The sequence below is a fragment of the Mauremys reevesii genome, linkage group 7 (assembly GCF_016161935.1).
Source record: "Mauremys reevesii isolate NIE-2019 linkage group 7, ASM1616193v1, whole genome shotgun sequence".
Classification (NCBI taxonomy): Eukaryota; Metazoa; Chordata; order Testudines; family Geoemydidae; genus Mauremys; species Mauremys reevesii.
The window spans coordinates 99,931,941-99,950,370 of NC_052629.1; the positions used below are offsets into that span (position 1 = coordinate 99,931,941).

General features: G+C 36.3%; 1 protein-coding gene across 16 annotated transcripts in view; it reads left to right on the top strand.

Moving 5' to 3' along the window:
• CACNA2D3 (calcium voltage-gated channel auxiliary subunit alpha2delta 3) overlaps nt 1–18,430 on the top strand; it is an 839,197-nt gene that overhangs the window by 798,525 nt on the left and 22,242 nt on the right. For 14 of the 16 annotated variants that reach the window (XR_005582636.1, XM_039480709.1, XM_039480711.1 and 11 more), the window contains 4 exons: nt 4,035–4,110; nt 8,498–8,550; nt 10,203–10,258; nt 15,453–15,564. Coding sequence is in view for 14 of the 16 variants with exons in the window: in XM_039480709.1 (XP_039336643.1) it covers nt 4,035–4,110; nt 8,498–8,550; nt 10,203–10,258; nt 15,453–15,564 (297 nt within the window). In the remaining 2 variants the exon portion in view is untranslated. Of the gene's footprint in view, nt 1–4,034; nt 4,111–8,497; nt 8,551–10,202; nt 10,259–15,452; nt 15,565–18,430 lie in introns of those variants that run through there. The other 2 variants (XR_005582637.1, XM_039480704.1) reach the window with 2 other exon arrangements.

An 18,430-nucleotide genomic window follows, 5' to 3' on the forward strand; every position in this document is an offset into this window, starting at 1 on the left:
GAGAAACCTTCTACCTCTAGTGCATGCGCAGCAATGTAGGCCTATATCCCACAAGGGAGGTACAGCTCACTGTAGGAAGCTGCATGCGAAAAATACCATCAGGCATGGTCCCCTCTCTGGCCTTCCTGGTGATTTTGGGTTAGATGTTTAATTTTCTTGAACCAGATTTTTACTCAAGTACAAGTACATTGTAAAGTGCAACACTTGAATTTACTGTATCAGGAAACTGACTATAAAAGAGTTTCACCAAAATGGATATGTCCCCCAAGTTTATCTAAAACAGAGGTGCACCGTTAGCTGTTGAAAATTTGTTTTCCATTACTTTAAGTTTTATATATAGTCCATATCTGTCATATATCAGATTTTGAAAGCAACTGTTCTGTGGACTTCAATGGCAATGATAAAGTTTGGAAATGTGGGCAGTTAACAATACAGTGATGTCATAAAGACTCAGGCATGTTCTCTCTGGCAAGAATAATCTACTAATGCTAAGAATTCATCAGGCTTGGGTTGGGCATAACTAGATGGGTTTAAATTTAGATCAGAGGGAAAGCTGGCAATTATCATGTTCTTTAACTATAAGCAGCTGAACATGACACAGGTAGCCACAAACTTTTCAAATAGCAATACAATCACTTCAGAATGGCTAGTAATCTAGAAGTCTTTCTTTTTGTAACATTTAGTTAAACCTGTCTAAATATTGAGGAAAAAATATTTTATAACATCTTAGAATGACATTAACATTAAAATAATACTGTAGAAATGAACTCTTTACACAGAAGCACTACAGAATCTAGGATCACTACTTTGGCTATTCATACTACAGTAGTGTTTGCAAGTAATAGCACTAGACATCTTTTACCATTTTGATGTACAGGAAATCTTAGAGCTGTAACACATTTTCAAGAATAAAAGAAAGCTGGCATTTGAATTTGTGAATGCTGTAGAACCCATTTGTATTGAACTTTAATATCTGTTAATAGTGACGTTGAATGAAAGTCCTGAATTGTTTCAACATGTTGTAGTGTTCAAATTTCAGCCTCATTATGGGCATCATCCTGTGGCCATTCACAGTTACTGCAATCTTCCCATTGGCTTTCATTGGTGAAGAATTAGACCTTATGAGGATGTCGACAGTCATACTTTTTTCTAATGTGATCTGCGCATCCTTTGTTGTTGATGTTGTTTGAATTGTCTTTGGAAAGATGCAGGTTTTCAGTAGCATTGAAGCTGACCCTTTGAAAAGCAGCATAACACTTATTTTACTCAGTATGGTAGGATTTAATAGCCATTGTTAAATAGCACATGTTGTAACAACATCAGTACTTCCTTCACAAAAGCAGGATTTATTCCAGGCCTTTATTGGGAAAACTGTGTCTGTAATGCAGCTTTCCTTAAGATTCAGGTTTTTTTCCACCTGGCTACATTGTCTCTGTTTTGAAAGCGACTTTCCTATACTTTCCGTCTGTAACCGGAAGCTTCTCTCTGGAAACACTTTAATATATTTAGAAAAGACTATAAACAAATTGCAATATCATACACACATGGGTTTGTGTCGCTCCAGCCCAGCAATAGCACCTTGATTTTAAGGCTCTCTGTTATAACTCTCTCCGTGTGCCTTACAGCAAAGTAAAATTCTATTTAACTATATGTTTTAACATAGGTGTTATAAACAATAAGAGCAATCTTAGATTTTTCCAAAACAATACAATCCTCAAGAATCAGCCTATATAACCAGGTTTATTCAGTTAAAAATTACTTGTTTGAATTCATATTGCAATATTTTATTAACCTTTATCATTGTATGTTTAGTAAAGAAATTACACACAAAATTTCACTTATACAATCATAGTATTTACAAGAGTTAATATTGCAAAAAAAAAATTTAAAGACATCTTCCAATATTTAACACTGGAGTCTAAATGATAATTATAACAGATGTTCTAAGTGGTACATAGTAATATAATTTCATTAAAACTTCTATGCAGGATAAAGCAATCTGCAGATTAACAAACCTCTTATAGTAGATGAAGCTGACATTAGATTATTTGATTGAACTTTTCAAATACCATCTTTGCAGTACTCTTATTGATTATAGTAAACATACCATGAAAGGAATGAAAACTGAACCCTACTTTACTCTAAGAATAGACAATGGGGCATGGGAGAGTGGGGGCATTTCAGAGAAGTAGACCTCTTTGGCAATTCTGCATAGAACAATTAAAGCCTGGAAACTGCTCTTCTTTGTGTGCTTAACACATGTTGACAACAGTGGTTCCATGCATGGATAAGAGCAGTGCATGGTTCTTAGATACAGAGGAGTGAAACACAGGAGCCAAGACTGGAGATGGAGAGGCTTGGAAAGTGTAACCGTGGCTAGCAGGGAGGAGGGGGAAAGCTAGAAGAAGTGGTGTATTTCTGCATGCCATAAGGGCAGCACAACTTACACCATGTACTGCTCTGTTTGTCTTGGCAGATCTGTGTGCGCGGATCTGGCTGTGGGCGTGATTCTGCCAAATATGGTCAGTGTTTAACCTACACCCATGTATAGGTCTCTAGTTATGCGTTTTGTCTACCATTTGCCTCTTTCTGCCAGGCCAATACAGCTCTGGCTTCCTCGCCATTTTTTTACTGGACATAAGATATAGTAAGTGACACATACCAAATGTTTAGCTGAAACTGCAGGATCCAAACCACTTAGTCAAAATTTATCTGAGCCAGAAAGAAATATACTGTGTAACTAATATATAATATTTGAATGATTTCTCAGAACCTTTTAGTGACCAGTCACAAATTTAGATTAGCAAAACTATATATAGTTACCTAACAGTATGGACTGCAACATTTTGCACTTTGGATTGCCAGCCTTTCATGTATATGGTATAAAATGCCTCTGAGTGACGTTAAAAGTGTGTCATTAGCTGGCTCTTTGGCTTTGACATGCCACTGTGGCATCCTTTCCATGGCCTACCCCTAGAGTGTGATGTGCTTTTCATTTCACTTAGAGGCATGCCAAATGTTACAGAACACTGCAGTCCCCTTTCACGCTTTTATAAGCCATTCACATCCACTTGTGTTCTCTCATACTTCTGATGGTGAAACCGTTAAATGAATGTTTAATTTACATTAGTAACTTTTGTTAATTCATACTTGTAATGACTTATTAAATGAAGATTAAAATCAATATTTCATCTGTCACAGATGTTAACAACGATGTGGATGGGTGCAATTGATTCATTGTTCTATGGACACATTCTTACAGAAATTGTCACAATTCCATTGTCTCTTAAGTGCTGGATTTTACACAAGATCTCTCAGTTATGTCAAAGATGGGTAAAATCACAAGCAGGCAGAGAGCTCCCTATTTACTATGCATCTGAGGAGGTTCCTATAAGTTGTTTATTACAGCAAGCACTATGCATATTAAATATTTTGCACTCATAAAAAGGAGCACCGTTACACTCGTGCTGGTTGGACTATTGAATACACTGAACTTCAACCTCCAACTTCTTGGGAAGCCACAACCTTTGGAGGGGATAATTGGTACATGGGGTCTCTGGATGGGTGGAGATGTCTTACTTCACTTTTGAGGGTACAGAGAGTGCTGTGGCACAAGTAGCCCCTCAAATGCATAGGTTGTTTCACTTTCTGGGGCTAAATGTGCAGATTTCAGTCCAGAATCAAAATCTAATTGTTTAAGCATCCTGTTGAATGTGTAGTCTCCTTTTCCTTGCATTGTTTATCACACCATCTGTTATACTGTATGTGTATGCGTCCCTATTTTCTCTTCTCCCAACTATGCCGTCATTTTGTCCCACAGCCTGATAAAATCCTTACAAAGTTTTACAGTGTTTCTTGCCTTTATGCTCCTTTGTCTGGAATGTATTTTAATGACCTCCCCTCCCCTCACTCCCACTTCCCCCTTTTAAATTTTATTTTGCTGCCTACTTTGTGGGCAGACCCTGTTGTATTTCACCATTTTATTCTGGTGTGTTTTCTTCTTCTAGTCAAGCAGTTTTCTGTTCTTCTCTTAGAATTACACTTTATGACTACCAGGCCATGTGTAGAACAAACAAAGAGAGTAGCGACAGTGCCCATAGCTTACTGGACGTAAGTATAGTTAACATTATGAGCACCCTTCCATAAAATCACCAGAAAATTGTTGCAAATATATATATATATATATATACACATATGATGTAATATTTTGATTGTAGTTATCGCAAGCCTATTATTGCTATTTGGAACTATTAAAGCTCTTACATTTATCGTACCATCCCATCCCATATGAACAATGGTTCTATATCAATAAATCCACTGTGTTAAGGATTTACGGGTCCAAACTCTTGTACGGTAGCTTTTTCCACTAGCACTACTAATGCTAAGGGTCTGTCAGCATGTTATTTGTCCCATTATGAACACCTACTCTCATAACTTCCTAAATTAACTGTAAACGTTTGCGTTAGGCAAAGATCTGGAATTTTTAAATGTACAATTTGTTAAAAAAAAGGGTTGAGAGGTTTTAATTATAGGGTGGTTGGTTTTGTTAAAGCCTTCAAGTTAATGTTTTCTGCACCTTGTTTTGCACTTCTGCAGTAAACTGAACAACAGACTGATTTTTCTAAAGTGGAATTTCACTGACCACTTCATTCTTGTTCCTGTAACTAACTCTGCATACAGACTCCTGTGCCTTCTCAGAACCTGAGTGAAGTCAAATGTGTTCCACCTGAGCAGACCCCTGGTCATTAAAGGATCAAAGCTGCAGTTAATAATTTTAGGGTGTTTTATAATAGAAAATATTCATAGTTTTTTTTTAAAGCCAGAATGGACCATTAGATTGGATGTATATAGTTGAATTATCTCATTAATATTACAAAATGAATTGTTTTTAACCAAATTTGTTAATATTTAGCATGAAAAATGCATATATAAAGGCTGCCACAAAATAATTCCAAAACTGAAGGGCCCTATTCACTGATACCATACACTCTAGAAAAAGTTATTACACAGATTTTTTTTAAATGTACCTGAGTACAGATATACAAGCTAAACCTGATAGTTCTGTCAGCATAATTACTTAAACAGCTAGGTAAATGTTTAAATATTATGATGATGTCCAAATATCTGTGTATAACTTTTATGCCTTGTTGAATAATCATATGCATTTTACCACATTTTCATTTACGTATTTGCATGAGCCCACATATTTTTAAATACTTGAAAATATGGAGTTGCTGTACACATTAGCCTACAACATTTCCAAGCAAAGGCCTGACCTTAGAGACACCTACTGTCATATTGGGACTATATAGCACTATGCAAAGCAGTAAGTGTTTTCAGGATCAAATTGTAAGCTGTCAGCTAAATGATATGGAATGTTCTGAATCAGATTTGCATGTGGGATTTAAAATGTCTGTAAAGTAACAGCAATGGGAAAACGTCAAAAGGTTTTTTGGGGGGAGGCAGAGGGTCAGTTCAGTCTGGATCAGCATCCCAGAGTGGGAAGCTGTACTATCCTAACCGCTTTGGTATGCAAAAATTATATCTCAAAAGCAGGCATTTTTGCAAGAGATAGTCATTACTCCCTATTTCTGGTCACACTGGGAATATTGGAAGAAAAACCTTTCTTGGAAAATTGTGGCATATACTGAGACATGTGGTGAACATTTTCTATCAAAGATAACCCTTTTTTTTTTTTTTGGACTCTCAAAAGAGATTTACATCTATTTCACTCTGAAGGACGGGCAAAGCTTCACTCAGAGTTTATTTTATCTCTGCTGGTTCACCCATCTCTAATTATCATGATTGTAATGAAAGTATAAAGAAAATGTAGGCTGAGAAGTTAGGGCCAGTTTTTAAAAAGCAGCTCATTTGTGTCTTGGCCCACAGCTTTGCACAGGCAAATCGCCTGTTAGGCACCTTACAGTACAATTTGCACATACACATACTGTTCATGTTCACATATGTGATATATTCCCACCTCATGTGTACGTGTGTACAATTACAGGCACAAGTAAGACTGGTCTTAAGGCCCTGTTGAAAGTTTAGGACTGTGTACGCCTTTTCACATATTAAATAGCGCAGAAGTGGAACACAGTCATCACAATATGCACAAGTCTTAAAGAGACAGTGTTCCACCATATCATCCACTCAGGACGAGTGACTGTGCAAAGCAGGAGATGCGGCACAGTCAGGATTTGTAGAATACGCCTGTAGACCATGGGATTAAAATAATAGAGGTTAGAAATGGACAAGAGACCTATAGATCATCCGGTCAATCTCTTTGTCAGTGTTGGATTGTTCTGTACAGTACAGTTAGTTTTAAAAGTCCCAAGTGATGGGATTTTTGGCCCTTCCCTTATCGGACTATTCCACAGCCAAATAGGTCTCATAATAAAGATATTTAGCCTGAGTTTTCCTTATCTTAATTTCACTCACTACAAATTATACCTCCATGAGCCAAACTAATAAACCAGTGTTAACAAGGGACCTGTGCAAGGATAAGGGCCACCCAGGTGGTTCCCTTCGCGAGATCATGACATTAAATGATTCCTCTCCCTCTTTGGTGTTAGGACATTTCATATATATATATATGTACCAGTCAGTACAACTGGTTTAAAAAAATGTCAGAACAAGTTTTCCATCAGAAAATGCAGTTTAGTCAAAATCAAACATTTCATGGGAAAGTGTCAATTGCCATGACATTTTCACCAGGAAAACATCTAAATGAATAACTTCACCTTTTTTGTTTCATTTTGATAATATGGCAAAATTTCAATAGCATCAACATATTTCAATTCAGAACTTTTGCAATATTGTATTGATAATGTTGGAACATTTTAATTAATTTTATATTAGGTTAAAATATTGTGTTTATTTTTATATTGTTTTGACATTATCAACATGAAGTGATTCAACATTATGGAAAAAAAATCAGAATAAAGGATTTTCAGATTTTTTTGGGGTGTGAAACTATGGAATTTTCCAATTTTGCATTAAAACAATTTTTGAACTGTCTGAATTTCCCACTGAATGGAAATTTCATTTTCTGACCAGCTCCTCTTTGGTCATCACTTAGCTCTTTAGTTCATTTATTTTTTCCTATAAATCAGTCCTTCATAGGTCAAGATTATGTTGGTCTCAGGTTATATTTAAAGTCCTTGCTAGTTCTGCACCGCTTCAGCATCCCATTCTAGCAGTGATGTCACATACACTATACTGCAGTTGGCTGTGGGTTGACCAGCCATGTGCCAAAACCCGCTCTGTGGTCTCTGAAAGCTTCAGTTGGGAAGTTACTGCTGCTCAAAGCTGCAATAACTCATGTAAATTGTATCTTAAATTCCCCTTCCCTAAGAGAGGAAATGCTGTATATAGCATCCTCTGTGTGATGAGGGTTGTTCTGTTTCTCTCTGCACAGCATATACCTAGGGGAGAACATGACCCCGAGCTCTTAAAAAATGGCATTGTTTAGTTAGACATCCTCTTCACCTGCCAGAAATCAGAAATAAAACAGTTTAAGCTGACATTCCATTCCTTTTCCATTGCGCCTAGGTATTCCAGATGTTCCTGCAATAGGGACCTTAGTAAGGTGCTGATTCAGCAAGGTTCTTAAGCATATGCATGACTTCAAGCATCTGAGTAGTTCCATTATAGTCAAGTTTATGCATATGCTTAAAGTTATGCCTTGATGCTTTGTCATCTAAAAGAACTCAAAACAGCTTACAGAGCTGAAAGATCTATGCACAAATATGTGAGAGGATGGACTTCAGGATTTCAGATTTCAGGAAACTAACTATTCTGCATGGGTTACCCAAAATGAATATTCCTATTGATATTTTATGTAAAATATTTTAAATGTATAAAGCACGATAAAAACCAAAGTGATCATTTTACTTCAATTTAAAATAATTTAATTATGAGTTTAATTAATTCCCCACAAAACATAGGAAACATTAATAAATGTTTTAACACTCTGAGTATTCCCTGGTGCTGGGCTTTCAGAAAGGCACAGATGACTTCACATAGAAAAAGTAAATTCAAGCTGTGTCAGTTTTCCTATCCCAATTACAATGAAGGGCGGTGAGGTGAGGAATAGAGATTTACATTGCAGAGAGGCAACTCTGTGAATTACAATTTGAAAACGCTTAAGTGATCTATCAGTACTACTCCCTCCACATTAGCCTAGGAAATAGTAGCCCCTAGAGGTAAAATATTTAAGTATCATTTGCAGAACTTCCTTGTTTCTCAGTGATAACTCCTACATTGGATCACGTTTGTTTTACTTGTAAAGCACATTTCATGACTGTGTAGTTTGAATGTTTTAAAATGTTGCCATTGAGATACAGTATCTTACTTTTTAAGCTCCTAGATAAAGCTCTGCTACTTTTTGACACGATACCCATATGTTTCAAATACCATTGTCTTTATATAAAGCCTTCAGTTAAGGTACAAATACTGTATGTTTTACCTTTTTATTAAACGAGTTGCTTCTCTTCAGCCTTATAATGCCTTCTTTGCTGCAGTAAAATGGATAATGACTGAACTTGTCGTGTAAGTAAATTTCGTCAAGAATTTAAAGAATATTTATACTTTTTTGTCCTACATACTGAATTATTTTTAAAAAAATGTTATTAATTCACTAACATTTTTCTTTATTATTAAATCTCTGGTGTAAAAGTCTTAGAAAATATATACTATAGGAATGTATAATTGCAACTTTTAATAAGTTATTCATGGTTGTCACTTATATCCTTATGTCTTTGCTTAGCAGTCTAGCAGCTTGCAATACGCAAACCAAATTTATTATTGTGGTTACTGTTAAATTTAACATGAATGTCTGGCTGTTTTTAGTGCTGCTTGGGTGGGCTGTAGTCAATAGAACAAACTGTCTTCGTGATTCATTATGTTATTTTGTGATTTCATAAAGTATTCTATACGTTGGACCCTTTAAAACTTATGCCAGATCAAGGTGTGCTTGTCACATGTTATTTAATTGTTGACTTTATCTAATCCCCACAATGTTTTAAATGAACATAGATGATGCATTAGTGGGCATGGACTTTTGAAAGAAATTGGACCTATTGCCTAAAAAAGCACATGGAAGAATCACACAAAAAGAAAGGAGAGCTTTAAAAAAAATCTATTTTGTGTTATTATGGAAACAAATCACTTAGAATATTCTAAGATGTGTGTTTTATTATTGTACTTTTCAGACAGCTCAATTGCAGGCTTAAATGTAATCTCTCCATAAATAGGAAGCAATCTTTTCTCGTAACTATTTTGTTTTAATTGAAAAGTATTATGAGCTTTTGAAAAGACAGTTTGAAGTATGACCTTGGAAACTGTAATTAATTGTCTGTTAACAGTCTGCAGAATAGAAATACGTCTCTTAAAGTAAATATCAGAAAAAAAATCATATTACAAATGAGATTTTGTTGCTGGTTGTAACAACATCAAAAATTTCAAGAAACCCACTTCTCCTATTCTGAATTTGAAAATTTGTAGTCTCTTGTCATTAAGGTTAACTTTGCATGTTGGTTTCACATTAATTAGATTTATAATAAAAGCTTGATACATTTCAGTTGACTTTTTTAATAGTAAACCTACAGTATATTTTCATGGGCTAATGTATTGTCTCGATAGATATCTAGACCAAAAAACAAAACAAAACTAGTTAGCCACTGGTTAATGAAGTCCGTTCTCCAACTAGAAGTAAAATAATATTTTATTATTTAGGATCCTGGAATAAGCATAAGAAAGTATTTTATTTATATTTCTGTATCATGGCCAGGAAAGTTCTAACCATATGGCTTTTTACTAGAGAATCAAAATATTCTGTATGATGAAGAATAACTATAAATAATGGTCAACTGTAAAATTGCTGTGGGCTGCCATGCACTGGGAATTTTAATGAGCTTTCTCATGTAAAAGCTCTTGATTATAAAATGATGTAGTTACAATATCTTGATAGTGTTAATTTCAGAATAACTTTTCACTGGCAAGATAAAGCCTAGTGAAAATATAACAATAGCAAAAGATAACTCAGGAGTTATGCCAGCAGCTTGAACATCAGTTTCTTGTTTGCTTTTATTTGAAATGGGGTAAATGGTATCACCGTACTGACAGTTTAAAGATGGAACACAGAGCTAATATTTTGAAAATGTTCTATGTAATAATATGAGACATTTTGATCATTTCTTTAGGTTCTTGGTGGAATTTAATTTGTGCAGTTGGTGGCACTCAGATTTAACAGCAAAAGGTAAGTGTAAATTGTGCTTATGCTCCTAATGAAAAACATTATAGATTTAGTGGCACTTTTAATATTAAAATATACATTGTGTTTTATTTACTGTATTAATATTGTTAATGGTAAATTTTTGTCTGTCATCAATATTATATTCTATTTCAGCCTTTATTCTGATAGTTTAGGACTCAGTTATTTTACATATATCTGCGTGTGTGTGCTTGTGTGTATTTTTAATACTGCAGTGAAATTACAATATATTAGCATAAAAGCAGAACTTACAATGCATGTGACATATAAATAATATTAAGGATGGTTTTGTGAAGGTGTTTTTTAACAAAAAACAGAATATAATAAAAGAAGATGAATTTTTTCCTGTCCCAATATTTTTTTTTTCTAAATTAAAAACAAAAAAAACTTCCTGCTTAAAGCATCAACATTAGTCTCATTCTGTTTATAGCACATATTGTATAGAGCTGGTCAAAAAAATTCTGATGGGATTTATTTTCTATTGGAAAATGCTGTTTCGTCAAAATCAAAACATGCTGTAAGAATATGTCAATTTAACAATTTCATTTAGGAAAAAAACTTAAAAAAACATTTTTTTATATGGTCTAAATATTCCATTTTGACCTTGTCAGAACAGAGCGCTTTGATTTTTTGTTGTTTCAAAATGACTTTATTTTAAAATTTTGTTTTATTTTATAGTCTAACAACACTTTTATAATCTATTATAATTTATAACAAAGTTGAAACTGGAACAAAATGTTTAGATTTTTATGGAATCCGTTTTTTTTTTTAAAGTCAACATTTTTGTTTCATGGAAACTTGCTATTTCTTTTGTTCTGATTTTGAATTAAACAAATTTCAGAATGTCAGAATTTCCTGCAGAATGAAAATTCCAAGTTTTGATCAGCTCATGTGTGTGTGTGTGTGTGTATATATATATATATATATTGCTTATATATATATATATATATATATATATATATATATATATATAAATATAAAATCCTTTTTGATACTTCAGAATTGCTATATGACAATTAGAAAGAATAGTGTTATTAGACTGTTTATTACAGTAGATAGCTTAAAAATTTGTCATTTGCCACTATAACAATTAAAACATTCTCCATTTCAAGGCCCAGATCCTGAGTTGCTGATAGCACAGTTTAGGAGCAAGGGGTGCACATGTAACCTTTCATTCATCTTTGATCCTGGATGGATTCTGTTGCCTCCTCCTCCACATACCTAGTAGTTCAGGCACTCTCCTAGGACGGGGGAAGACATGGGCTCAGTTCCCTTCTCTGGAGCAGGGATTGAGACCTGAGTCTCCCACATCCCAGGTGAATGCGCTAACCACCAGACTATAGTATATTCTGTGGTGGATCGCTCCCAATCTCACCTATTGAAGCTGTTCCACTTTGTATAAATAATTAAATGGTCATTAGCACAGGAACTTGATCTTGGATCTCCATCATCCTAGCTGGGTGGCCTAATTATCAGACTGTACAGCTTTGTTCTCTCTGGCCCAATGACTAATCATGTATGTTATAAGAAATTGAACAGCTTCAGCATGTGACTCTGGGAGACCCAGAATACCCTAAAGCTTGGTGGTAAGTGTGCCATCCTGGAAGTGGGGAAGAGTTCAAGTACTAGCTCTGGAGCAGGGATTCAAACCTGGGTCTCAAACATCCCAAGTGAGTGCCCTAACCATTGGTGTTAAGGGGACTGCCGTCCCCTGCTCTGGTTTTGTGAATCTAGCTCTTTGCTTTTATTTTTAAAAAGGCTTAAAATGCTCAGAAACCAAATGTTTCTTTTGCCCCAAAACAAAATGTGTGTCTGTTTTTTTCTTGATTTACCAAAAAGTCTGAATTTTCATTTTTGGTTCAGGTTGAACTGATTTGTTTCCCATTTTTCTGGAACTTCCAGAAACCCAAAAGATCAATTATTTGCCCACCTCTAGTCCTGATGCAGCCCATCCAAATGTCACAGGCATCACATTTGAAGAGATGACTTTATAATTAGTACCTCTCTTTGTTAAGCGTCTATGTAAGTAAATGCCTGCTTTGGTTTGTAGGTATGTTCTAGCTACCAAACACCACCAATAATACTAACTTGCAATATTCTTTTTTCCCCTAAAACCAAAAATTTACCATTACTTTAGTGAATAAATACAGTGTGAATGAGGGACATCCATTCATGTTTTAGCTAAAATTGTTGCGTGTAATTATACACTTCACCTGCTCCATTTCCTTCATAAATAGGAGTATAGAAAGTACCCACTCATCCTGCTCATTGAAAAGCTATCATTTTTATCTAACTAGCTTACCTAATTAGAATTTGGTGATCTGGCAGTCATTTGGAAATTGGCTTGCATTACCCAAGATAAATGAAAGAAAAAGTATTCCGAAAAGCAAATGTTGAGGTATGTTCTTACAGATGCCACAGCATTGCTCCCATTAGTACTATTGAGAGTTACAGTGATCATGAATATACCTCACTACATTCAAACCAAAGAACTCACGCAGTAGCAACAAATTCCTTTGCCTTTCTTAACAGTGCCTCATAGTTCTGAGGGTAAAATTCCTTACTGCCCAAAATATGACAAGTATATTTTGTGCATTATTATTGACACCAAATTTGCTCCAATCACCTGCCAGCTCATCAACTTCATAGTAGGAAAAATATTTCTACCTGCAGCATGGAGCCCCATAACCTCTCTGACCTTGTGAATTAGAGACTGGAGATGTCTTCCTAAACCTTGGGCCCCTCAATCAAGGAACCAGAGAAATCTGAAACTTTCCAATCCATGGCAGCCTCTTTGTAACCTAGGTCTGTTGATGAGGGAATAGGGCTCCAGAATCATAGGTGGGGATCACACCAACCACTCTCGGGCAGCAGGTATTCACCACCCCAAATGGAAAGAACAGGAGGAAAAGGGGGGATGGTGCAGATCCTTGCCAGTTAACCTCATCTAGGTGGTCAGACCCAATAAAGTGGTCCCTGACAGAGGCAGGACCCTATAATGTCAGGTGATTCCCCCACTCCTCTAGTTTTCATGGCTTTGATTATAAAGATTTTTTTCCATCATAAATTCCTGACTGGTGTAAAATGAATTTAATTTTCAAATCTATTTAATTATTTAAATGTAAATCTTACTCATGAAGCATGATGCACAGGTTTCTGTGGATCAGCTATTTCCCACTCTGTAAAACAGTGTCAGATTAGTTCCACAAGTGCAAGACACAGAGGCCTGGTCTACATTCCAAAATTAAGTTGACGTGAGTTAGGTTGACGTACAGCCCTGCAATCATTATTGCTGTTTCTCATGTCCACATTAACTCCTTCTGTCAGCGGAACGTGTCCTCACCCGGAGTGCTTCCACCGACTGAAGTGGGGCCCTGACATCCAGAGCCTCCCCATACCAGAGTTCACAGCTGGAGACCCCCTCACCTCCGCCCCGGGGCCAGGGCTGGCAGCCCGGACTGCCGCCACCTCCTGGTAAAGAATTGGGGGAGGGGAGGAGAGCCTGAGCCTTGTCGCCTCCCAGTGAGGGATTTCCATCCCCCCACAACTTAATGCCTTGCCAGGAGGCAGCCAACCTTGGGCTCTCTTCCCCCCTCCCCCAAAAAAACCCACAAATATTTCATCACCTGAACTACACCCACTTAAGTGCTACTCCTCTCCTGAAGGTGGGGTTATTAGATTGATGTACTGGGTGACTTACATGGGTGGGAGCACCATTGTAGTGTAGACTCTTACATAGTTAGGTCTACGTAAGCTCATAGGTGCTGGAACTGGGGGGGCGGGGCGGTACACCCCCAGGCTTGAAGTTGTTTCCATTATACATAGGGTTTACAGTTTAATAGCTCTCTGCACCCCCACTTCAAAAATTCTTCCAGCACCCCTCCGTAAACTGCCTTACAATCGACCTAACTCTGTAGTGTAGACCAGGCCAGAGGTCAAGTTTTCAAAAGCACCAGCATGACTTAGGAGCCTAAGTACCATTTTCAAAAGTGCCTGTATAAAAAAGGATGAGACATATCATATTAATCTCCCCCTCTCCCTGTCTTCTCATCTCCCTCCAACAATACCCTGCCTAAGTTTGATGCACATGAGAAAATTTGTTTTTGTTTGGCATGTAAAAAATAATATAGTTCAGAGAGATATATCCTACTGTCTCTCTTTGACTTACAAACCCAACTTTACAATAATTCCCTGACTGATCTGCAGTAGGCTTACCATTGGCTCTAAAACAATCTTGAGTGGAGAAACTCTGGAGTCCACAAGCCTGTTCAGTGTAATCTATCTTTGCATAATTGATAGCCAGTTTTCTCACATAGCAATTAGTTGAAGATCTGTCTAGAGGTTGTGTTTGCACATATAAGGAGTAAAATATGATCCAGTGAATAAGTAACTAGAGTGGCGATGAGGAGACCTGCATTCCATTCTCAGCTCTGTCACTGTCCTGTGGTTTGACTATGAGCAAGTCACATCGCTGCTGTGTGCCTCAGTTTCCCCACCTGTAAAATGGGAATAGTGATACTTGCCCTCTCTTGTAAAGCACTTTGAGGGATCTATGGATGAAAAGTGCTATGGAAAGTTAAGTATTATTATGTTATGGAAGGAAAAAGCCAGATACAGCAGACACTCAAAAACTGAGCATCACTTTTTGATGAGATTTTTTTATTTTGTTTTGTTTTTTGTTTGTCCCCTATGTCCTTTCTTTGTGAGTTCCGAGACAATGCAAAATCTCCAGGGTTGCCCGCCACAGAAATGATATGTTGACGTCAACTGAATGTACAGTACCTTAATTAGGGGTACTCCTGCAAATACATTTAAATACAATTATCAAGGAGAATTAGAAAGTAGGTGTGTACGCCTGAAAAGCAGCAGCTATTTTCACTTGAGTCTATCACTTGTGAAAACAAAATCTTGTCCATAAATGAAAACTAGCTTAACTAAGGGTAAATCACAAATAACTATGATACCGTTTATGTCTTACAAAATTACATCCCCCAGCTAAAAGGGTTTTGTTAATTAAAAAAAAAGCATTTTGCACTGCCTAGGAAATATCACAGGGTGGCAGAAGCTGAGTATCATTTCCATTTACTGTAAGCTGTTTGGTACAGTAGCTCACATTATTGAGAGTTTTTGTGTGCTTGTTCTTCCCAAGTAACATTAAGATATTTTTATATGCCTATAGCACAGCGATTGAAACAAACCCTAGAGCCTTGTGATACTGAATATCCAGCTTTTGTTTCTGAACGCACTATAAAGGAGACCACGGGAAACATTGCTTGTGATGACTGTTTCAAGTAAGCCCTTTCAATTTTTTATACAACGGTTTGGGACAAACCAGATAAACTGAGATTTTTAAGTTTATGTTGAAGGATATGCAGTTCTAGCTTTTACATTATGTCTTGTCCATCAATGACTGGATGCCATTTCTCTTGGTAGTGTAGGAGTCATGTAACGGTTTAATGTTCTGAAATTAAAGCAAGGGATATTATACTGCACCAGAAAATGCTGGGTACGACCAGGCTTCCAGTGACTGAAGATGTTCTTTGCAATGGTATAAGTTTTAGGTCAATGACTGGAGATCAGACTTGTGCAATATCCTAAAAAGGGGAGAATTATTTACTGATTTATATACAAATGAAAGGTCAAGGCAGTTAGTTGTTGTATAAGCAAACCAACAACTTAGGAATTCCATTGGCTTTTGGTTGTTCTGTTTGACTCTCCAGCACTCTCCCCATTTTGGAGTTGTTAAGCTGAAAAGCATGGGAGAGGAGTAAAGATCTTTTCCCAAGCTCTAGTGCTGGGAAGCTGAGCTGACAATGGACAAGTCTGGCACACATTAGAGATCCCTTGGTCGCTTGTACTATTTCTATAGTAGACTAGACCTTCCAAGGGTTAAAAGAAGAACTTAAAAGAAAATTAATTTGTCCCAACTTTCCCCCCAAAAAACTAATATTCTTACTCATTGCATTTAGTGTCTCTCTAAATCGATGTAACTATAATAATAAATGTCGCTTAATGGTATATTATAATTAGAATGTTGCTCAGTTACTGAATATAAATATGGTTTATGCAAATGATTATATCAATTTTGTATACTTAGTGATGGTTTCTGTTTTTGAATTTAACTTTGCCTATGCTGAGAGATCGTTGTCACAAAACACAGTAATATTTGCAATAGTATCCTTTCTATCACAGAAATGCCAAGAAGAACTAGAGCAATCAAAATTCTTACCTTCTTTGATTTATTTGGTTCAGACAGAAATTGTTATAGCTTTCTTCCTCCATCCTAAGCCAATATGCAGTTAGTAACTAAGGGTGAAATCCTGGCCCAATTGAAGTCAATGGGTGTTTTGTAGGATTTCACTCTAAACTTTCATTTCAGCCCATTTCAACACACGTGCTTTATAATAACCTGAACATCTTTAAAAAAAAAAGTGAGTGAATCCATGGGGTATAATTTATAAAGGGATAATTTGAAGGCACTTTAGTTGTAGTGATCAAATTTCTGAATCTGGAAAATGTATCTTTCTTACTGTAAAGGGTGAAGCACACACAGCAATGTGGCCAATGTTGTGTTGGAGCTAGCAAGTGAAATGTCAAAAGTGTTTGGTTCACACACTTATTGTGGGGCGTCAGCCAGACAGTATGCCAGAGGCCTCCACCCTTTAACATATTTAGAGACAAATTAATACCATGTCAGAAGCCTAAGAGATATTTTTAATTTTTATAAAGTACAAAAGATTGCAACATCACTCAACTTTACTGCAAAGGTGGAAATTGCAAGTCTCAGAACTTAATATTCTATATTGATCTGAGCACAGACCACTTGAATCAAGACATATGATCTCATGCTGGAACCTGTGGGCTCCACCTTTGTATTAAGGATGAGAACTGCTTCGAACCATATCCTAGAACTTGGGGGCGAGTGGTGCATTTTGGTCATGCCTATAGCTTTTTGAAGACTTAAGACGTGCTGAAAATGAATATTCACTTCTAGTTCATTTCTGGTTATCATTTAGTTATAAGGAAACTATTGCAGTCACTTCAGAGCAACTCTTTTTATAAGGCTTTTGGTGACAGAAATAGTCTTACTTTATAAACTAATCCTGCAGACACAATCGGTCCTATTGCATGAAAAGTACAAACTCAAGAAAATCAAGCCATTATGTTTCCACGTAGCAAATACTACTTATTGTTCTATTGCTATATTTTGCTTGATGTCAATAATGTAGAATTAAAACAGTATTGCTTTATCATTATTGCTCAGAGGATTAGTCAGAGCATGCACAACAAATTATTTTATCACATACGTTTTGTTTAACATTGCAAAAAAGGCTTGATTCCATTAGAAAGAGATTAATTTAACGGGACCAGATTTTCAGGCTGTGTAGGTAATTTCAGGGCAAAGGAAATAACTTTCAAAAAATAACATAATTCTGCAAAACTTGGACAGCAATGAGTTGGAAACTGAGTTTAGTGAAAATTATAGTATTTTAAAAATAATGTGCTAAGATGATTTTCATAGAAAAACATTTTATGTTCCACAGTGGAACAAAAAACAAAACAAAACAAAAAACCACCACAACCAAATCTATGTTAGTTACCAACTGTTCTCAAGGCACCCATTATTTTTCTCCACAAGCGAGGGCAAAACAGAGAGAAATAATCCTGAAGAACTGTTAGATTCTCATGGGAACACTCTTCATTATGCAGTTTACCCACTGACTGTCATTAAAAATCTACAAAGTGCATCTAAGATTGTACTCTGCACTGGTTACCAAATGTTTTGCTATCACGCAAGCAGCTTTCCCACAGAAGAGCTAAGGAATTTGACCCAGAGTCTTTTGTGGGCCTACATTTTATGACCCATTTTTCAGTTTCATGGCTTCAGTACAGTAAATATTTTTTCAAGTATGCATATTGCTCAATATTCTTAATTTAAGAGTGATGTCTCATTTGCTCCAAGTAAGGGTCCAATATTACAGGGTGCTGCGTGCCCTCAACTTCCACTTCCTTCAATGGCACTTGACGGTGTTCAGTGCTTCACCTGATTGGAAGCTAAGGATTTCGATACAGCTCCCACAGAGTCAGTAGGAGTCTTTCCATTGATTCTAATGTGAGATGGATCAGGCCATAATTGAGTATATTTATTTTACACAT